The 16991-nt window shown below is 44.4% G+C and overlaps 1 protein-coding gene across 2 annotated transcripts; it reads right to left on the reverse strand.

The window, feature by feature from the left end:
- Window positions 1-3: 3 nt before the first annotated feature.
- On the reverse strand, window positions 4-15264 carry GSN (gelsolin). Of its 2 annotated transcripts, XM_009280609.2 has the most exons (17): window positions 15053-15264; window positions 13629-13830; window positions 12541-12695; window positions 11248-11409; window positions 10857-11006; window positions 9231-9320; window positions 8000-8132; window positions 7461-7549; window positions 6420-6635; window positions 5458-5591; window positions 4555-4645; window positions 3914-4084; window positions 2781-2955; window positions 2375-2499; window positions 1748-1825; window positions 984-1044; window positions 4-488 (listed from the first exon to the last, which is right to left on the reverse strand). In XM_009280609.2, exons 1-17 carry the CDS (start codon window positions 15185-15187, stop codon window positions 319-321), a joined length of 2337 nt encoding a protein of 778 aa, XP_009278884.1. In that variant the 5' UTR covers window positions 15188-15264; the 3' UTR covers window positions 4-318. The 2 variants fall into 2 exon arrangements, with proteins under 2 accessions (XP_009278884.1, XP_019327969.1); XM_019472424.1 differs by lacking the exons at window positions 10857-11006; window positions 11248-11409; window positions 12541-12695; window positions 13629-13830; window positions 15053-15264 and adding exons at window positions 9603-9752; window positions 9992-10149.
- Between the last annotated feature and the right edge of the window lie 1727 nt (window positions 15265-16991).

Consider the following 16991-nt stretch of genomic DNA (forward strand, 5'->3'; position numbering starts at 1 on the left):
TTAGTCTTCTAAGACGTATTTGTTTCAAGCAAGTTCAAATGTGGGATCTACAGGTTCTGTTTAATGTTTTCTTCTTAGTAACAAACCCTACCATTTCTATTCTTCACATATTCCACACAAGCTTTATTGTATTAAATATAATCAAAGCAAGGAGTAGGGTCAATGACTGGTCATGATTGTTTTCAGTCATTATTGCACAGGGAATGGGCTGTTAACATCATTGCCTTGTTAACATGCATCCTGCAGGAGGAAGTAGCTCTTGAAGGCACTGAAGGCACTAAACTTGCTCCATTTTAAAAAAGAAAGAAACCTTGTTACTCAGACATCCACATCTGCCATTGCTCTCTGTAGAGGGTCAACAGACCAGTAGTCATCATCCCAGCCCAGGAACCAGCCGGAGAAGGTTGGCGGCTCGAACCCTTGCTTAACAACTGTGACTGGAGTTCTCTTATCGCGGCTGGCCGGATCCGTTTCAATGTACCGTTTAGCTGAAAACACACAAGTAGAAGGAAATCTCAGAGAGTACAAATCTCACGGAGCAATGGCTGGAACAGCTTAATTGTAGCTAAATGGATGCTGGAGATAGATACAATTTCAGGTTGTTGTTCATTTAAACAAAAGAAAAAAAACCACCAGAGTTTTCACTCTCCGGTTTTATCTACACCTGTCAGAAGACTGGCATTTGTTTGTAGAAAAACTGACATTAGGATTATAAAACGCTGTCATACAGCGGCAGCCTATGCCCGCTTACCCACACGAGGATACTTTTTCAGTGTTGGGGGTTGAGCACAGTGTGTCCGACACCTACACCTCTTTATGCTGGTCTTGGGGATCCTCCTTTCTTGAGAGATGTGATCTCTTTGATCACAACATGGACTTTTATGTTGGGATTAAGGTATGTTTCTCAGTATATTAAACCGCCTGCCTTATGATCAGATAGTGGGAAAATAAGAAACGGTTCAGAGAGGAAAGTGTGACATTACCAGATTTCAAAGCCTCAGTCTTTTCTTCTTCTTGGGCATCTTTCCCAATCCATACAAAGACCTAAAGATAAAAAAAAACATATGAATTATTTTGGCAACAATCGATCTCTTTATGAAAGAAAGGATAATTTAGACAAAGTCTCACTGAACAGAGTGTGACACAGAACAAGAACACTCGTGCTGGTGTGTCTGCATTGACCTACGTGACTAAAGCTATTGGTAGATAACGAGAAGCTTTTTGACTGCGTTTTATCTACATAAATTCTAGATACATGAACAAATTATACACTAGCTTAACTTCAGGAAAAAGTAGCAGATGTTTGAACGTTTTTACATAAAACATACAAAATTCATCTCTAAGTTGCCTTTTGGCTGATTTATGCACAGTCTGTTACTGAAAAATAACAGGAAATGTGTCAGTGTCTTAAACCGCTGGATCCTAACAACGGCTCACAGTCCTCTCCAGCCGGGACAAGGGTGCTGCCCTCGAGAAGCTTACAGGCTGGGGGAGTACGTACAATACACAACAGCCTGTTTTCTTCAGCCCTTAAGCTAACCAAAGAAACGGCAGGACGCCAACTCTTTTCTCAAGGTCTGGGTGTAAGTTCCCTTCAATGTCACTAGTGAGGTGATTTGTTCTCAGGCCTGAAGATGAAAGGACTCCATAATACAACAGCTCTTCCAACCCTTGTAATTTGGGTCTCAACCTAGAGCCAATTTTGCCTATTCTTTGCTTCCTTCTTCACTAGGTAAACGTGACATACCTGATCCCATGTGTCAAGGAGCATAACATCATCTGTAGCAAGGTCATCCTGAGTCAGATCTCCAGGAACTTCTTCAATCTGGAAAACATAAGGTTAAAAGATGAGCACATACTTCAAGCGCCATTTTACCTTTACAGGAGAAATCCAGTTCAGAGAGGTTCTAGTTTCACCTCTTGTCGGTGAGATGCATTAAGTTAGACACCGGCATGGTATTTCACCATGCAACTCGGGCTCCGTCACAGACACGTTCTTAGACCACAGAACACAAAATCAGCCTCTGTCTACCTAGAGAAACTGTCTTTCACTCACGCCTGAGGCTTGTAATGCTGCTGCTTTTTACTTGAAAGATTCAGGAGTTAAAATTTGAGGAGGTCTGAATGCTAGTTGTTAACCAGGGCAGGACCAGTTTGGTGCTTCAGAAAGTTGCTGTGCTGATGCAACAGCGCAATAGAACGAGCTGCTGCCTCTGCAGAAAAACAGTGCCGACGCTTTCCTGCTGGAGGCAGCGCCGCAAAGGGAGAGAAGGTGTAACAGCCTGTTGGTTGGCTCAGAGCAGACTGGGACTGAGTTTCTCCCAGCTTTGTCAGATGGATGCTGAATTAATTGACTATCTTCTTAGATACTCACAACAAAGCGTCCACTCTTGTTGGAGCATGCAAAAAGACGAGGGGGGTGAGCATCCATCTTCCTGTCCTTCAGCCGGGGAGAGGTACGGTAAGGCACTTTTCCACCCAAAGCTGCCCAGAAGTTATCTGAAAAAGAGAAGGAGATACTGATGCTTCAACTGTTCGTGGAAACCACAGCAGCAGTATGGTTTGGGTAGGACCTGAAGCACTCTTCTATGTCAGAGAATCCCAAAGGCCTACAAACATGAGTGCACTGTTAAAGATAATGAAGATACTTTGGAGAAGCCCCTCTGTGCCTATGTCCACGTTTCGTTGTTCTGAGAGGCAAAAGAAAATATCCCTTAAATAATTACTGAGAACATGCAGCTACACAGAAATGATCTCGGACTCCATTGTGCCTCCCTCACCTGGCTCTCTGCCCTCAGAAACCTGTACTGGGCGAGCTCCCAGTGTCTTCAGCAGCTCTTGTGCTCCCGATTTCTCAGCATTGCTGGCTCCTTGGCCAACCCAAAGGTAAGCCGCAGAGGGAGTTTTCAGGACAAAGGCGTCATTGGAGTTCAGCTGACTGGCAGTAGGATCCAGCTGAAAAGAAAGAACATTGCACGTGTCAGATGTAATCGTCCTCTACACAGAGCCCATTATTTCAAAATAAAAACCAGTACCTATCGTTGAATAAACTGCAAACAAGATACTCCATATAAGCATGTAAGGTTGTGAGATACGTTGTATATTTGCCTGTATCCAAGTGACAAGTTAGACTTAAATCGTATGAGAAGAGTAAATAAATGTGTGTTTTCTGTGTGTAACCTACAGATACATATGACGTACGGCAAGAACGCTCGGATCTGTCCTTTTGCCAGTCTTTATGGTTATGACAGGAGATCTAAGAACTTGCTGGGGAGACCGCTGTAGGGCAGTAGCCCTGCTGCTGAGGCTGATGAATCATTAACGTAACTTCCTCTACATCAACAAGGACATGACATCTTGAAGCTAGAAACTCGGGAAGTTGCTGCAGACATAAAACAGTGCTCTTGCCTCACCTGTAGCCATTGACTAGGATTTAGTCTCTTTTTTGTTGTACGGGGGTGGTGGTGGTGGTGGTGTGTGTGCATTTTCTTTCAAAGGAGTAGGGCTCTTTTAACCATGTCCTGGCACAAGTTCTATTTGCATATAGGGTATTTAGCACTTTCTGTCTTCAGCACTGTTGTCACACAGGCTTGGAACAAGTCACAACGGCCAGATCCTAATGGTTTTCAACAGTGTGAGAAGCATCATAATATGCAGGGTGCAGCATCGAGCGGGGACTTAAGAGAAAATAGCTTAAATGTATTCAAGGTGGTATTTATAAACTGATTAGAAAATAATGATTATCACTACTCATCCACGGGAAAAGAGGAATGTTTTAACAGTTGGTAAAGTTTTCAAAGTGTGTTTCAGTTTACATCAGAAAGCTCAGTTTGGCCCTTGTTCTGTTCGGAGGGATCATGTTCCCATCACAGCCTACGCATACAACGTGGAAGGTGACTCCCTTTCCACATACCTCTACTGCTCTGGTAGCTCCCGAGGTGCTGGATCGGATCTGGAACAGCCGCGTTTCTGCAGGTGCTGTCTGGCCTCCTTCCCTAGAGGTTCCACCCTTGTAAACAATCAAGGGCTTTCCACCAAACATACTCATCAGATGAGGTGGCTCTTTTCCTTGCACTACTCGTTTCTAGAGAAAAAAAGAAACTTGCTGTCAGTTTTAAGCTGCTGCTGAAGAGTAGCACAAGGTATACCACGAATGGCCTTGACAACCATCTTTCCAGCTGGAATATTCGTATAGCACCCAGCTGGTCACAGGAGCTTAGCTATTACCTCCCGCACAAAAACAGAGCAGTGTTTAAACTGAGCTCTCACAACTGCCATTTCATTTTAATGATCCACTGGCACGGAGGTAACAAGTAACAGCCATAAAAACCATCCTGTCTCACACGGGAGAGTTTTACAAGTGGCCTGTACAATAGGTGGAGCGTAGGTTAGGCACACGGCCACGCCCTAACACCTGCACCGTGGCTGGAGGCTGCCACGACGTGACTGGGTTTCTCCACTGACAATTGGTATCATATAACTATATATATAAAAAAAATTTATTCCCACAGTGTTGGGTTTTTTTGGTTGGTTGGTTGTGTTTGGGTGTTTTACCTGCACAGGGCTGCCTCCCAGCTCCTCATCCAGCTGTACTGTGAGGAATGCAGAGGTCGCAATTTCATCTCGAGTGGAATCGGCACCCTGCCTGAAAGACAAGGCAAAATTTGAGTTTTATTTTCAGCCCTTTTCCCCACACACACCCACACCTTACAGAGATCAAGAGCAGCTAAGGAAAACCTTTGTTACCAAACCTCTGCAGCACTTCATTCAACATGAAGGAGAAATTCATTATCCTATATTCTAACACAGTGATTACAGAGGGAGATAAGAACGTTTTCTAGATAATAAGCACAAATTCTTTAGTATCTTCATGCCTATCTCCCATTATCTTTCTAGCAGCTAGTTTAAAAACATGCCTGTTGGTACTGTTATCAGGAACTACACGTGCAGCCCCATACCGACTGCATCCTTTCCAGTTTCAGTTAGACGGCTTGCCTATGCCCTCTGCTTGCTGACGAGCGGGAAGACGACCACTGTGAGACCGCCTGCTGGAAAACTCCTCCGTAAGGGCATGGTCTGGGAACTGTAACAGTCACAAGCCACCAGCCGAGGTGGCAGAGTATCAAAAATTAGTTACAGTGGTCTTGAAAGATGTAGGAACCCTGCAAAAAGAACTAGAGCTTGATCCAAAGAAAGGAGTAACTACTACTGGGGGGGGGGAATAAAAAGAAAAAAAAAATACGAGCACAGTAATTCCCCCCATTGTCCCACTTCAAACAAAACATTCCAGACCTCTGGTATTGTTTTGTTTGCAAGGGAAGGTTATCCAGGGTGAAATTTTATCCCCCAAGGATCCTCTGTAAGTGGGAACCAGCAGTAATGCATTTTTGAAGACGTGGACTCTCAGCCCCACAGAGCGCCAATGTTTTCTGACTTGCATCAGGAAAACTTTCTTACCAAGTGTAAATAATCTGTCCCTGTTTTCCAGCATGCTGGTAATTGTACAAGATAATATAGCTATCCCCTCCGTAGAACTGGCCATATGTCGAAGGATCCACTGGCACTTTCTCTGAGCCTTCTATTCTCCAAATCTAGGAGAGAAGCAGAAATATTCTGAGTTCCACGTGACAGCAGAATAAGCAGACTTTCCTGGCAGAGCTCCTGTGCCATTTTCTTCCAAAATTCAGCCTCCCAGAACTTGCAGCCCTGCAGCCCCACCTGCTGGGGAACGCCGCTAAAAGCCTGGCATTCCGCAGCCTGCAGCCAGGCCTGGAAGCAGGGCACGTTTAGCTTGTCTGACTGTGAGCTCCCAAAGCTTGATCGGATTCATCAGAACCACTGGAGAAAACGCGAGTCAGACTCCTAGCACCACCAGCACTGATGCCCATTTTGTACCTGACGTGATCATTTCAATTTCTCTCAGTTAGACGGCCAGGAATAGAGCTTTTAGGCTTCACTGGGGATGTCTGAAAAGTCTAACATTGGCTAGGACCTCTGTGGGCTTTTGGACAATACTCAGCCCTTTCAAGCCCACCTCCACAACTGCTTCTACGTGCAAATACATGCATCCAGGCCCATGAGATAGGTGCTCTGAGACAATCACCCATCACACGTGTGATGGCAACAGATAGAACAACAGGGAGGAGGAATGAGAAAGAAGTCCAGGTCCACACTGTCGGGTGAAGCATTGCCCCCAGGGAAATTTGGGGGTCAAAATTAACAGCTCATCTACACCACTTAGCTGCAAGGCTCTCGAGACCCTGCTGGTATGTCTGGTGTTAAAAATTCCCCCAGCGTTTACGGAACTGCAGCGTTGATGGCTCTCAGGCTTCCATTTGTCTCACTGCTCTTGCAGGAATGCCATCAAGTAGCAAGGAAAATTCTAGAAACCTTCCCAAAGGGATTCTGACACTGCTCACCTGTTTCCTGCCAGAGCCGTCATCCTCCATCCCGTGCTGGGCAGCCATGGCCTTGGAGGTGTGCAGAGTGGCAGCATCGAAAGGTACCTTCTCGATCTTGGCAACGTGACCAGAAATGTAAGCCTGCCCCAGTCCTTCTGTCTGGTCCTTGTCCCGCCAGTTCTTGAAGAATTGCTTAAACAAAGGTGTCTCACCACTCTCAGGGAGGACTTGGACCTGAAACAAATGAGCCAGCCCATCAGGAGCAGCCTTGCCCCCCACCCCACACAGCTCCAGCTCTGGCTACTCCTTGCTTCACGTGAGCCCTGGTTTCAGGCTGACAGAGAATTGCCTGGCACAACTCTTCTGAGATGACAGCAGTGAAATGCTTGGTGCCAAGATGCAGTATTAGGAGCAATGTCAGGTCTCACTGACGCCATAATCAGAGGCACAGCAATCAATAGTACCTCCAGCTATTATCATACTGGGCAGATCTTTTCCAAGAGAAGACACATCACAAACCATCTGTTTTCTGCTGCTTGTGACCACTAGTCTGAAGGGATCTGTTTCTTTCAAGCCAGCGTTATTCAATCTTTAAGCCTCTGTGTAACTACACCTGGAAGGTCCTTACTATCACAACCAACAATATGGGTCTCAATATGCTATAGGATGCAGAGTCAGCCCCAAGTGAGTTCTAAAGAAGGCTGAAGGGATGTTAAGCCCTTAGAATCATCTCCCTAAGAACAAGAAGGGCAGGGTTATCTACGCCTTCTCTTTTTCACTCTTTGGAGAAGGTCACGGAAAAGGTAAAATGTATCTGAGAGGAAGAAATGTTAAACACAGGTTGTGTTGGGGTAAATGCTATTTTAAGGGCAGCCTTAGCCCAGGAGCAACACTGCAGTATCTCCCTGCAGAAGAGCAGATCACCCAAAACAGGAGCTACTTGAAAGACTGCTAGTGACACTTCACATGAGCCGTGCTCTGGAGTCGGTGGCCTGTGTGGCAGAAAAGTAACCCCAGTGGTGTCTGGGGGTTGGCCACAGGTGGGCTGCACGTCCTTACCTGGGTATGTTTCGGATAACCCATCTTATCAATGAACTCAGAAGCTGTTTTCAGTGCTGCCTTCTTTTCTTCAGAGTTGGCACTCTTGCCTTTAACGAAAATAGAGAGAAAAGAGGTCAACTTTTTTAAAAGTTCTGCATACCCAGAGAAGCTGTCCCAGGTACTTCTACCTTTTGCAACAGTAGAAGGCCCAGCCTTCCAGCTAGGTGATGCCAAATAGCAAATGACAATTGTTCGATCTCTTTTATGCCTTTTGTGATGGCTGAGAGCGCACAATTGACTTTCTATTTATAATATTAATTTAATTTTTTCTTCCTGGTTCCCGGGACTCTCCCTCTAATTCTCTACACTAAAGACCCTGTACCTCAGCACCTGACATTTCAGATTAGAGTGCTTTTCTGAGATTGTTAATGCTATCCGAACTTGCCCTGAAAAGCACCACCACCATCAAGTGTATGCTCCCCTACCCGGCTTGAAAGAAACAGGGATTGGTAACTGGATGAAGATCATGATCAGCTTCACCCGCATCTCTGTGGTACCTTTCCAAACAAAGATCTTTCCATCCGTGCCATGGTCCAGAATGAAGCAGTCATCTGTACTCAGGGCTGCCTGGGAGAAGGGGTTCTCATCTGCCACCAGGGAAACTGCCATGTTCCCAGCCCCGTTGGAGACCTGTGATAACACAGCATGGAGATTCGATAAGGCATCGTCTGTTCCCCTCCAGCTTCATGGCGATAGTCCAAAACTCAGGGAGTGGAAGGGAAATAAATTTGAATGCATTGGCTGCTTCAGGCACTATTGTTTTTCAAACAGGATACCTTTGACACAGCAACAGTATGACAAAAACATAACACTTTCTCTGAAGATTTCAAGTACTTCTAGCAAAGCAGATATAATCAAAGAAAGATTGATACAAAATGATAAATATCCTTGGTGCACAAGCAGCCAAGAAATATCTTTTAAAGCAAACCAACTGCACCCAAGAACTGGAGGGGACAGTCCTGGTAACTGTGAATAGGCCTCCCTGTGTCAAGTAGGTTTAATAGTCTGAGTTCCTGTACTTACTAATGGATAAAGGTCCACATTACAAACCATCTTGGCAGATATTCACCACATCATTACCAGAGACTGCTGTAGAGAAGATTCCTCCCAAAAAGTCTTGGACATTCTTCTACACTTATACTAGCTGATGGCAAATGTTACCTTCCAAATCATTGCTTCATCATGCTCACTGGATGTAGAAAGGGGTAGATCCTGGTTCTCAGGCTCACTATTTCTAGTTCTTTCCTGTCATCTTCCTAACACAATGCCTGATAACACAAAGGAAAACTCCCTTTTTCCCCCATTTGTTTCACACTCTGCCCTTCCCTCAAAAATTCCTGGAAAGTCCCAGCTGTCTCACTACAGTCAGCAGTGGTGATAAAGACAATATGCAGTATAAGCAACCAAGGTTCATACATAAAGCTTCATAAAAAGCTAACAGCAGAACGAGGCAGAAGCAGGGCTCAGATCAGCTCAGCTCCTCTCTGCTATTCCAGCTCCATCTAATTGTGCAAAGATCACTCCATTCTCCACAAGGTTATTTGTCAGGATTTTGGAACAGGCTGCCCAGGGAAATGGTTGAGTCACCATCCCTGGAGGTATTTAAACGACGTGTAGATGAGGCACTTAGGGACATGGTTTAGTGGGCATGGTGGTGTTGGGTTGATGGTTGGACTCAATTATCTTAGAGGTCTTTTCCAACCTGAATGATTCTATGATTCTTGTTACCTTATAGAGCTTAGCCAGCTTTCTATTGGCTGTATCAGTTCTGGTCTCATCAGAAGCTCCTGGTGGCAAACTGGGCTTTGGTCCCAGGACCTGTGAGAGAGAGAAAAAAAATTACCAGCCAATCCAAGAGAATCTCTGTTCCCCAGATGCTCCAGCTACAAGAACAAGTAGAAGAAACTTCTAGATCAACAACAGTGAAAATATACTCTGATGTCCCAGCGATGCAGAGGGCCAAGTCTGCATTGAATTGTTTATAGCACTAACACTTCATATGTGAAGACACACACTACTGAGCCTATCTACCCATCCCACCCATTCTTCCACATACCACCCTTCCCACTCCAGCACAGACAAATGGACGAAGTGAATAACCTGAAGCATTTCCTCCCGCTCTGATCCTTCCTCCGAAACATAGACCTTGGCACGACCGTTCCGCTCATTGTCCCGAATCCCCTTGGCCAGCACAGTGGCCTTCAGCCGTTCTTGGCGGTTGCTGTCGGAGCCACACCACTGAAAGATGTTCTGGGGGAAAAGAGAAAGACCGTGCAGCTGTCAGAGCGTAACAACCCCCTCTCTAGACAAGATGGCAGCATGGCTGGGACTGAAAGGCGTTAAAAGACTGGCTATACCGTGTTTCAGGATGCTCAACACTTGAGAAAGCTTCAACAGAGTGGGGAAAGAAAAAAAAAAATCCTTACATGAACTGCAGGCATCTCCCGCCCCTGCAAGTCTGCTATACTTGTCTTTTACATGGTACTTACACTGCCAAGGTCAAGGATGAAACAGTCCCCTGTGTTGAAGCTCTCCCAGGTCACAGGGACCTCCGTCGCTCGGACTGTTCGCCTGCCTTTGACCTGCAGAAGCCTCTGCACAGTCACTTCGTTGGGAACCACATGTCTGAAGCCAGAAGCCACGCCACCAGCCTAAGGGAAAACGAAGAAACAACAATTCACACTTGTGCTGCTGCTTCAGAAAAAATAAAATCCTACTGATTTGCTATCAGTGAGCAGTTTTTGCCTCTCACAGGAAAGAAGGTCAGCAGAAGCTTGCAGAGAGAGCTAGTTTGCCCAGGCTGGGCTTCTGTATAGCACATATCTATCGATCCATCCCAGCTATCCATTCCCATAGCATCTAAAGGACACTGATACAATACAGTTGGAGATCTCCAAATTTGAAGAAGATCACAGTAAGTTGAGGTATTAATAGGATTTTGACTGGTGGGGTGAAAAGTGTATTTCCATGTGTATTATATGTCCTGCCTACCAGGAATTATCCCAACCTCAGGATTCACCTTCTTTGCTGACAAAGAGATACTTGGACTTACTTGTCAATGTAGGCAACGGGACTAATGTCAGTTATCCTCAAAAAAAAGCACAACCAAGAGAATCTCTGTTCCCCAGATGCTCCAGCTACAAGAACAAGTAGAAGAAACTTCTAGATCAACAACAGTGAAAATATACTCTGATGTCCCAGCGATGCAGAGGGCCAAGTCTGCATTGAATTGTTTATAGCACTAACACTTCATATGTGAAGACACACACTACTGAGCCTATCTACCCATCCCACCCATTCTTCCACATACCACCCTTCCCACTCCAGCACAGACAAATGGACGAAGTGAATAACCTGAAGCATTTCCTCCCGCTCTGATCCTTCCTCCGAAACATAGACCTTGGCACGACCGTTCCGCTCATTGTCCCGAATCCCCTTGGCCAGCACAGTGGCCTTCAGCCGTTCTTGGCGGTTGCTGTCGGAGCCACACCACTGAAAGATGTTCTGGGGGAAAAGAGAAAGACCGTGCAGCTGTCAGAGCGTAACAACCCCCTCTCTAGACAAGATGGCAGCATGGCTGGGACTGAAAGGCGTTAAAAGACTGGCTATACCGTGTTTCAGGATGCTCAACACTTGAGAAAGCTTCAACAGAGTTGGGAAAGAAAAAAAAAAAAATCCTTACATGAACTGCAGGCATCTCCCGCCCCTGCAAGTCTGCTATACTTGTCTTTTACATGGTACTTACACTGCCAAGGTCAAGGATGAAACAGTCCCCTGTGTTGAAGCTCTCCCAGGTCACAGGGACCTCCGTCGCTCGGACTGTTCGCCTGCCTTTGACCTGCAGAAGCCTCTGCACAGTCACTTCGTTGGGAACCACATGTCTGAAGCCAGAAGCCACGCCACCAGCCTAAGGGAAAACGAAGAAACAACAATTCACACTTGTGCTGCTGCTTCAGAAAAAATAAAATCCTACTGATTTGCTATCAGTGAGCAGTTTTTGCCTCTCACAGGAAAGAAGGTCAGCAGAAGCTTGCAGAGAGAGCTAGTTTGCCCAGGCTGGGCTTCTGTATAGCACATATCTATCGATCCATCCCAGCTATCCATTCCCATAGCATCTAAAGGACACTGATACAATACAGTTGGAGATCTCCAAATTTGAAGAAGATCACAGTAAGTTGAGGTATTAATAGGATTTTGACTGGTGGGGTGAAAAGTGTATTTCCATGTGTATTATATGTCCTGCCTACCAGGAATTATCCCAACCTCAGGATTCACCTTCTTTGCTGACAAAGAGATACTTGGACTTACTTGTCAATGTAGGCAACGGGACTAATGTCAGTTATCCTCAAAAAAAAGCACAACCAAATTCCAATGAATGAAAGTAACAAGTGAGTGGGAAATAAGCAAAACAGAAAGACTAGGAAAGTCTTAGACATGAGGAAACATAAGCACTTTGCAAGCATTTGACCTGATATCACTTTCCTTGTGCCATTGGATTCCTAACAAAATACCATTCTTGACTGTATGTTTCTACTTCTTCTATTCCACTTTGCTGCAATGGCATGGAAGAGTAACTCCCACTACTGTTCATCTACTTTACCAAAACATTACGTATGCTCAGGAGGTGGGCTAAGCACAGAAAAAGACTGGAAAGGTCAAACTCTGTTATTTAAGTGGAGAGAAATTAAATCTACTGGGTAGGCGTTTCCCATTAACTCAGATTGCTGTTTCTTAAATTCATTCCAGACGTCTTGGGACTGTTCTTTCCTCTGCTTCTCAAAGAAAAACAAAACCTCGATTCCTAAAGTTTCCTGGGGCTTTGCTTGTGTATTACGAATTCAGCCAAAGCTCTCCCACTGGGATCTGCTGTTCTCCACCCTGTCAGTTCCAACTCATTGAAAACATCTGGTTGCGAATGGTTTTTAAGCAACTGGAAAAAGGGCGATTCTCACTCTTCTGAGAATTGGGCAGTGGGCAGGATGCCATTTCTTGCAAACTTGATTCAGCCTGGTAGTATAAAGACCCAGTCATCACCTACCTTGTACTTGATGCCAGATTTGAAGTACCCCAGGAAAGTTGGGGACTCATGGCCTTGCACTTCGCGATGCTGAACAGCCTTCCCTTGAAGGTAGTCATCCATCTGGACAGTGAATATGGCAGCTGCCCCACGCTCATCTTGAGAGCTTTCATCTCCTAAGAAATGAAAAGGCAACAACTTGGAGGGAATGCAGGGTTTCTGCCTCTACATTCAACCGTGCAAAAACACCGGGGAGAAAGCAGATTGCTGGGAAGTTTAGTTTCCGGGAAGGTCCGCAGAACAGCCATTTCCAAACTTTTCTAATAATGACTCCAAACAGCAGTATAAACTGTATATTTTTTCTGGCAGGCTTACAATACCATCGTAACTGCTGCAGCCCCACTGCTTCACAGCTGTCTCTTTGACAGGTATCATTCACTTTTCTTTTGCCATTTCACCCTGTCCTGGAAGGAAACTTGCTATGGAGCAAACACACGGACAGATGAATCTGCAGGAAAACATTATCAGGCTTTATGAAGGCTGTAGATACTAGCGGGGCACCAGTTCCACAGCAGTTTCCCTCTCTGGAGCTCTTTGGTGTGGAAAACCTATTGACAGATGGCAGATATGACAAGCCACCATGCAAGTATCTTACATAGCTTTAACTATGGTATTGTCAAAGAGTCTGAGTTTTGCAGGATGTGGAGAAAGCCTTGCCATGTTACGTGGTGACCTTTACTGCAGAAGGCCAGTTAGGAGGTCTGAACTTCAGGGGGAAAAATCCCATTCATGGAGTCAGGAGGATAACAACCAACCTCCACCCTTTCAAATAGAAAGGATTTCAGCCGCCCCTTTCATATGAGATCTTGTCATCTTGATCAGAAAAAGCTATTTCTAGGTACAGAGATGGCTGTACTCACTATTGCAGAAACCATTTCAAATATTTAAGGTCAGCAGCACTACATGCACCCAAAATTGCATTCTCACTGTACTGCCAGTCCTGCTTTTTTCTCCCTTGGGTAACACTTACTGGACAGGGCTGGTGTAGTGAGGGGAAGAGAGTTCGGTTTGGGCTCCCAGTTCAGCAGGGGCACTCCCATCAGACTTACCTAACCAGAAATGCAAATCGTACTGGAGGTTCCCACTCCGCTGTTTGATGGTATTCAGCACCAGATAGGAATCTCCTGTGAAGAAGTCTCCATACAGATTTTTTGGCACTGGTACCAAATCAAATTTCTCGATCCTCCAAATCTGAAGGCCAGGTTCCTTCCCAGCCTTCAAAAACTCAGCGTGTTCCACCATGCTGACAGGCTAGGGGCGAGACAGAGAATGTTGTTCAATATGCATAGTACAAGGAAGCGCATGTTTAAATTATATTGCTTCTGATCTCTTAACTATTGTTCCAGGCAACAAGTGGAAAGTTTCTTTGTTTTTCTTGCACTGAATTTTGAAGGAAAAATAAAAAAAAGGGGGGGGGGAGTCTCTCAATCCATCGCTGTTAATTCTCACTTCCAATCAACTCTACCTCCTGGCTTATTCCTGACTTACTCTTTCCTAGACTCTCTTTTCTCTGTTTTTTGTCCACCTCTCCTGATTTTACCCTGATTTTACTCTACATATTTTCTTTACTAATTTATAGCTTTTCAATATGGCACATAAGTGAAAGACTAATCCCCTTGCTGACTATTCTTTTCTATAAATGCTGCATGACATTCAAGACTGTAGGAAATAAACCCCTTTTAACTAACATGTTGTACATACTGCACAAACATTATTTACAGTTTTCCTAAAACCAGCTCTTTCTGGAAAATTTTGTGAATATCATCAAAGTTAGATAATTAACAGGTTTCTTATATCTCTTCTGTTCTGACACGTTACTTCAGTACTTCTGTGTAACTGTTCTCTTATAGGAATTACGCTAATAAACACAACATCCTGTCCTAAGGACATTGCAATTTTGGTTTAATATGTGTATTGTCATACTAACGCAATGTCTTAACAATATGCAATCCATTCTTTTAGCAAACATAATTAATACTTTTCTATAACTATATTATAAAAGAATTCATGTTGGTAATACTGAAAGGAAATAAAACATTTCTGTCTTATTGGCAAAGGAAGTTTGTCCGTATATTACAGCATGCCTTTGAGTGGTATCAGATAACAGGGAAGAAAAAATTAAAATGTTATATTAGAAGCATCCAGTATTTTGACAAAGAAGATAGTTCACAGTAGCTGATGGACAAAAGTACAATATGCTCAGCTTTCAAGGCAGAAATAAAGAATGTTGCAAACTAGAAAGCAAAATAGCAAGTTAGCTACCAAAGTGATTCCAAAGCTGAAATCAGATATCAAACCAAGATGGAAAACAATGAACTTTTAACATTATGCTTCCAGTCAGCCTGACTTAGTTTCTCCCAAATTCCCGCTATAAAATTGGACAGGCTCCTTAGAGTTAAAACAGAGCGTGACTCTTATAAGCAATTGAAAACCAAAAGTTTTTCAATGTTTAATTGTGATGTTAATCACTTACCACAGCTGAAAGCACAACAGCTGCTGTAACAACATATCCAAGCCCTGCAACAGTCATGGAGCTAACACAGTTCAGCTTCAGAGCCATTGTGCAAAAAATGGTGAGAAAAATATAATTGAAGTCCTGTTTGCCCATTTCTAAGAGCAAATGGGCTTCTCCCTTCTTCTGCGGAAGCTGTAGGGAGTCCCAGCCCTCCTCTTGCTGCTAGTGAAGATGAACCGCAGAAGCCAATCTTTTATCAGGGACAAACACACCCACCCCCTCTGCAATATAGGGGCGTAACATGTTTGTGCAAACAGAACTCTTGGAAGTCTCAGAGACTCCTTCAGCCATTTACAGACACTTAATCCCAGCAGGCAATAACTCAAGACAATATGCTATCCATTACAGCCGACAGTGCAATTATGTTCAAACAAGCCAAAGATCTAGTCATAAGGCCAGTAAGAGACGAAGAAATTAAGAGACATCAGCAACAGAGGCAACATTTTGTCAGCTGAAAACTGCAAATAAATGGAAAGTTGATGAGACACAGAGGAACAAAAGGCTGTTCCAGATGGCAAGGGCTGTAGAGAAAGATATTTTGGAGATGAGAAGAAGAACAGAGAAGCACTGAAAGGATACAACTGAATAACCTGAGGACGGAGGGAAAATGTCCTCATCTCTCTGAACTTGTCAGAGGAGCAAGATGCAAAATTCAGCATGTGCTTTGTGTGTCTTGTGCCTGAATGCAATCTCCACACAAGCTACTATCAGAGTAATACACTCTGGAGGGGTTTGAGATGGACCAATGTGTTTCAGCTCATGTGTTAGCAAAAGGGCATTAGTAGTCTGGTAGGTGACAGAACAAAAGCTAATTCAGTAATTTCACAACCAAATATTACTGAGGGTGTAGGAAGACCCTGTGACAGGAATATTCAGTTCAATGGAATTACAACATAGTATGGCTGATCATAGCAAACCAATGATCTGCCGCCAGTAAAGAGCTTGTTCTTCCAACCATCTCACACTTCAGCAAGCCAATCTATCACATTTTCCAAGTGTTTGCAGTAACTAAACTGTGGAGAAAGAGTTGTATCCCACTTTCCATTGCAGCAGCCCGGGAAGAGAGCAGCCCTATGCTCTCACCAGAGGGTGGAATGGCTCCTGGAGGTGCAAGCAGCAGTGTCTGTGATACGGCATCTGGCAAACACTGCCCAAGGGATGCGCAGAGACCTGCCTCATACATTCTCTCTGGTACGTGGCTATGAATATCCTGGAAGGTCAAACAAGAATGCTAGGAGGAACATAACTAATGCCTACACGTGGCTGTGCTGCTGGTTACTCTTTTCCTCTTAGCGCACCCAGGGATGAATTACTGACAGTCTGAGGTTCCCACTTTCAGAGTCTCTCAAAAGATGCTTAAATAAGGGGCCAAATCCTCCACTCACAAAAGTCCACAACAAAACTTCTGTGAGGAAAAGATCAGACCGCACTTTGTCTGTGCTTTCTCCACTCTCCATGAGAATATTTTCTTTCTCTCTCTCTCTCTCATTAGAACACTGCTGCTCTGTTGTCCAAGCTGACACATTTTGTTTTGAAATGTCACCTTGGCAAACTCTGATTTAGTTAATGTACCTTTGAAAATTTCACTGGAAATTCTCAAACTGAAATAGATAATAAAAACAATGTCTTAGTCTTGCTGGTATTTCTGATCTCTGTGAAGGAAGTTCAGAGTGTCAGAGGTCTAAGACCCAGTGAAAAAAATGTTGGAACCCTGACTCCAAGGAAGCCAGCTGTGAGAGGCTTCTGCAGCTGCAGCAGACCCAAACCAAGATGACTGGATTGCGTAACATTAGAAAGAGATGGGTCCCTTCCAAATGGAAAAATACTTTGGAGTTTTTATTAATAAATACCTGTCTAGTGCCACACTTGGGCAAACTTCACAGACTGAGGGCAAAAA

This window comes from Aptenodytes forsteri, unplaced genomic scaffold (assembly GCF_000699145.1).
Source record: "Aptenodytes forsteri isolate BGI_AS27 unplaced genomic scaffold, ASM69914v1 Scaffold68, whole genome shotgun sequence".
Lineage (NCBI taxonomy): Eukaryota > Metazoa > Chordata > Aves > Sphenisciformes > Spheniscidae > Aptenodytes > Aptenodytes forsteri.

Excerpts from the sequence above, each read along its gene's own strand:
- GSN (XM_009280609.2), bottom strand. The coding sequence starts at position 15,187 with ATGGGCAAACAGGACTTCAATTATATTTTTCTCACCATTTTTTGCACA. Across the intron at positions 11,410-12,540 it reads AATCTGGCATCAAGTACAAG|GCTGGTGGCGTGGCTTCTGG; the intron begins GTAGGTGATGAC and ends GTTTTCCCTTAG. Across the intron at positions 5,592-6,419 it reads ACGGCTCTGGCAGGAAACAG|ATTTGGAGAATAGAAGGCTC; the intron begins GTGAGCAGTGTC and ends CTTCTCTCCTAG.